This window comes from Arachis ipaensis, chromosome B03 (genome assembly GCF_000816755.2).
Source record: "Arachis ipaensis cultivar K30076 chromosome B03, Araip1.1, whole genome shotgun sequence".
Taxonomy (NCBI): domain Eukaryota; kingdom Viridiplantae; phylum Streptophyta; class Magnoliopsida; order Fabales; family Fabaceae; genus Arachis; species Arachis ipaensis.
In genome coordinates, this window is record NC_029787.2 from 22,594,654 (window position 1) to 22,596,602 (window position 1,949).

At 27.3% G+C, this 1,949-nt stretch overlaps 1 protein-coding gene across 3 annotated transcripts in view; it reads right to left on the reverse strand.

Annotated features, from left to right (window-relative positions):
- LOC107629821 (transcription activator GLK1) overlaps nt 64–1,949 on the reverse strand; it is a 7,867-nt gene continuing 5,981 nt past the window's right edge. For all 3 annotated transcript variants that reach the window (XM_016332725.2, XM_016332726.2, XM_021118429.1), the window contains 2 exons: nt 1,680–1,817; nt 64–586 (listed from right to left, as the gene is read on the reverse strand). In XM_016332725.2, the coding sequence (XP_016188211.1) occupies nt 437–586; nt 1,680–1,817 (288 nt within the window). In that variant the 3' untranslated portion in view covers nt 64–436. The remainder of the gene's footprint in view (nt 587–1,679; nt 1,818–1,949) is intronic.

Genomic DNA, 1,949 nt, shown 5'->3' on the forward strand with positions numbered 1-1,949 from the left:
GTGTAACTTGAAAAAAAAAAAAAAAAAACAGAAATAAAATAAAAGAGAGAGAGAGAGAAAAAAAATCCTTAAAGTGCATGCTTTCTTGGGATTCCTCAACTTATTTATATTATTAGTCTCATATTAATACAAAAATCACTGCCATTACAATGGTACATACACAAAATGGCTAATGATCGAGTCTCCAAACTAATACCTCGTTTAAGATTACAGCACCTGAGGAAAAAGTTAAAAAGCAATGAAAGATATCTTCTTCTTTTTTTCCCCTTTTCTAATTCTTCTTTTCCTTTTGCTTTTAAAAGCAAAATATTACTATATATATATGATGCGGTGCATGCAACATATATATAATGAATGATAAGAGAAGTCGTCAAATTAGGGTTTGTTGTGGCCACCACATGAAAGTGCAATAAAGGGATAAAGAACCTTTTTATTCTCAAGCACAAGAGGGTGGAATATTTGAAATTCCCTGTCTTTGTAATTCAGTTAGAACACTGTCAAGTGCTGGAGCTTTAAGTCCAAGAGGTAGTGGCTGCCATGGCTTTGATAGAACATCTCCAATAGCTGCATCTATGCTCTCCTTTGACTGCCCATATATAAAAATAAAAAAATGAATTATAAATTAAACATGCAAAAAAAAAAGAAAAGAATTTAAGGTAATTTCCTAGTATCCACCACTATTCATAAAATCAGGTACATTGTTCTTCCATATATGAATTTAATTGGTCTCCCTTTTAATATTTCAATAGGCCTGAAAAGTAATTTTATTTTGATAAAAATTGGAAACCAACTTTTTTTTTTAACAAAATCAGTCAATGCCTATCTTGTTTTTTATATTTATCTTTTTCCTTTTAACATTTGTATATTCCCTACTGTTTTTGGTGATTGTTGGTTAAAATAAGATTGGTTTCCTAATAAAATGTTTTAATTTACTTTTAATAACATAATATATGATTGATGTGCTCTTTTAATAATAACAATGCAAATAAAGCAATTAAATCCATATATATTTTCATGTTGTTAATAGTTTGTCGTGTTTAGTTATTTGTTAAAGCAATGATGTAAAACAAAGCAATTTATGGATCCTCACATGAAGTAGAAAAATATTACTTCATAAATTAATATATTTTGACAATTGAGAGTGACATTTTGGTTAATATATATCTGAATAGAGTAATAATTAAGTTTGACTAATTTGAACACATAAATTTTCATGTCAATTTTATCGTTAATACTATTTCACAATGAAGTATAGAAATACTATTTCACAATGCCATTTGCAAAACACATTTTAGTATAGGATGATATTAGAAGACAAGTAAAATTTATTGTTTTTGTCCAGTAATTAATTAGTAATATTTAAAAATAAGGGTTAAAAATATGTTATTAGACTAATAAATTAAAAGTACTGTAATATTAGTTAAAAGCGCTAGAATCTCTTACTCAATACTATTCGTATAAATCTTTTTATCAATTAAGTCTAACTAAATTAATCTAACATCAATAGACATTATTTTTATTATTCTCAATTATCTATTTATTCAAGTTTTATTGTTTAATTTAATTGGAAACTTAGATATGTAGCATTTGGTGTAATTTTATTGCATTATTAGACATGTGTGAAAAATGTTTGCGTGTGTTGGAAGGAAGAAAAGGCAGAGTAATGAAATGAAGTTTACCGGATGGAAGTCAATGATGGGGTTTGGGTTGGCGCTGGAGAGGCCGTTAATGGGAGGATCTGCTGCTTTGTACATAACATGTGGATGTGGTGATGTTACTGGAATAATAGTGCCTGCCACACCTCCTGATCCATATTTCTGCATTTTTTTTTTTTGTTTCTTCTTTAGTTAGTTAGTTAGACTAACAAAATAATAGAAATATTTAAAGATTATCAAAATTTATTATTTTTTATTAATATTTGACTAATTTTAAATACTAAAATTAAATTC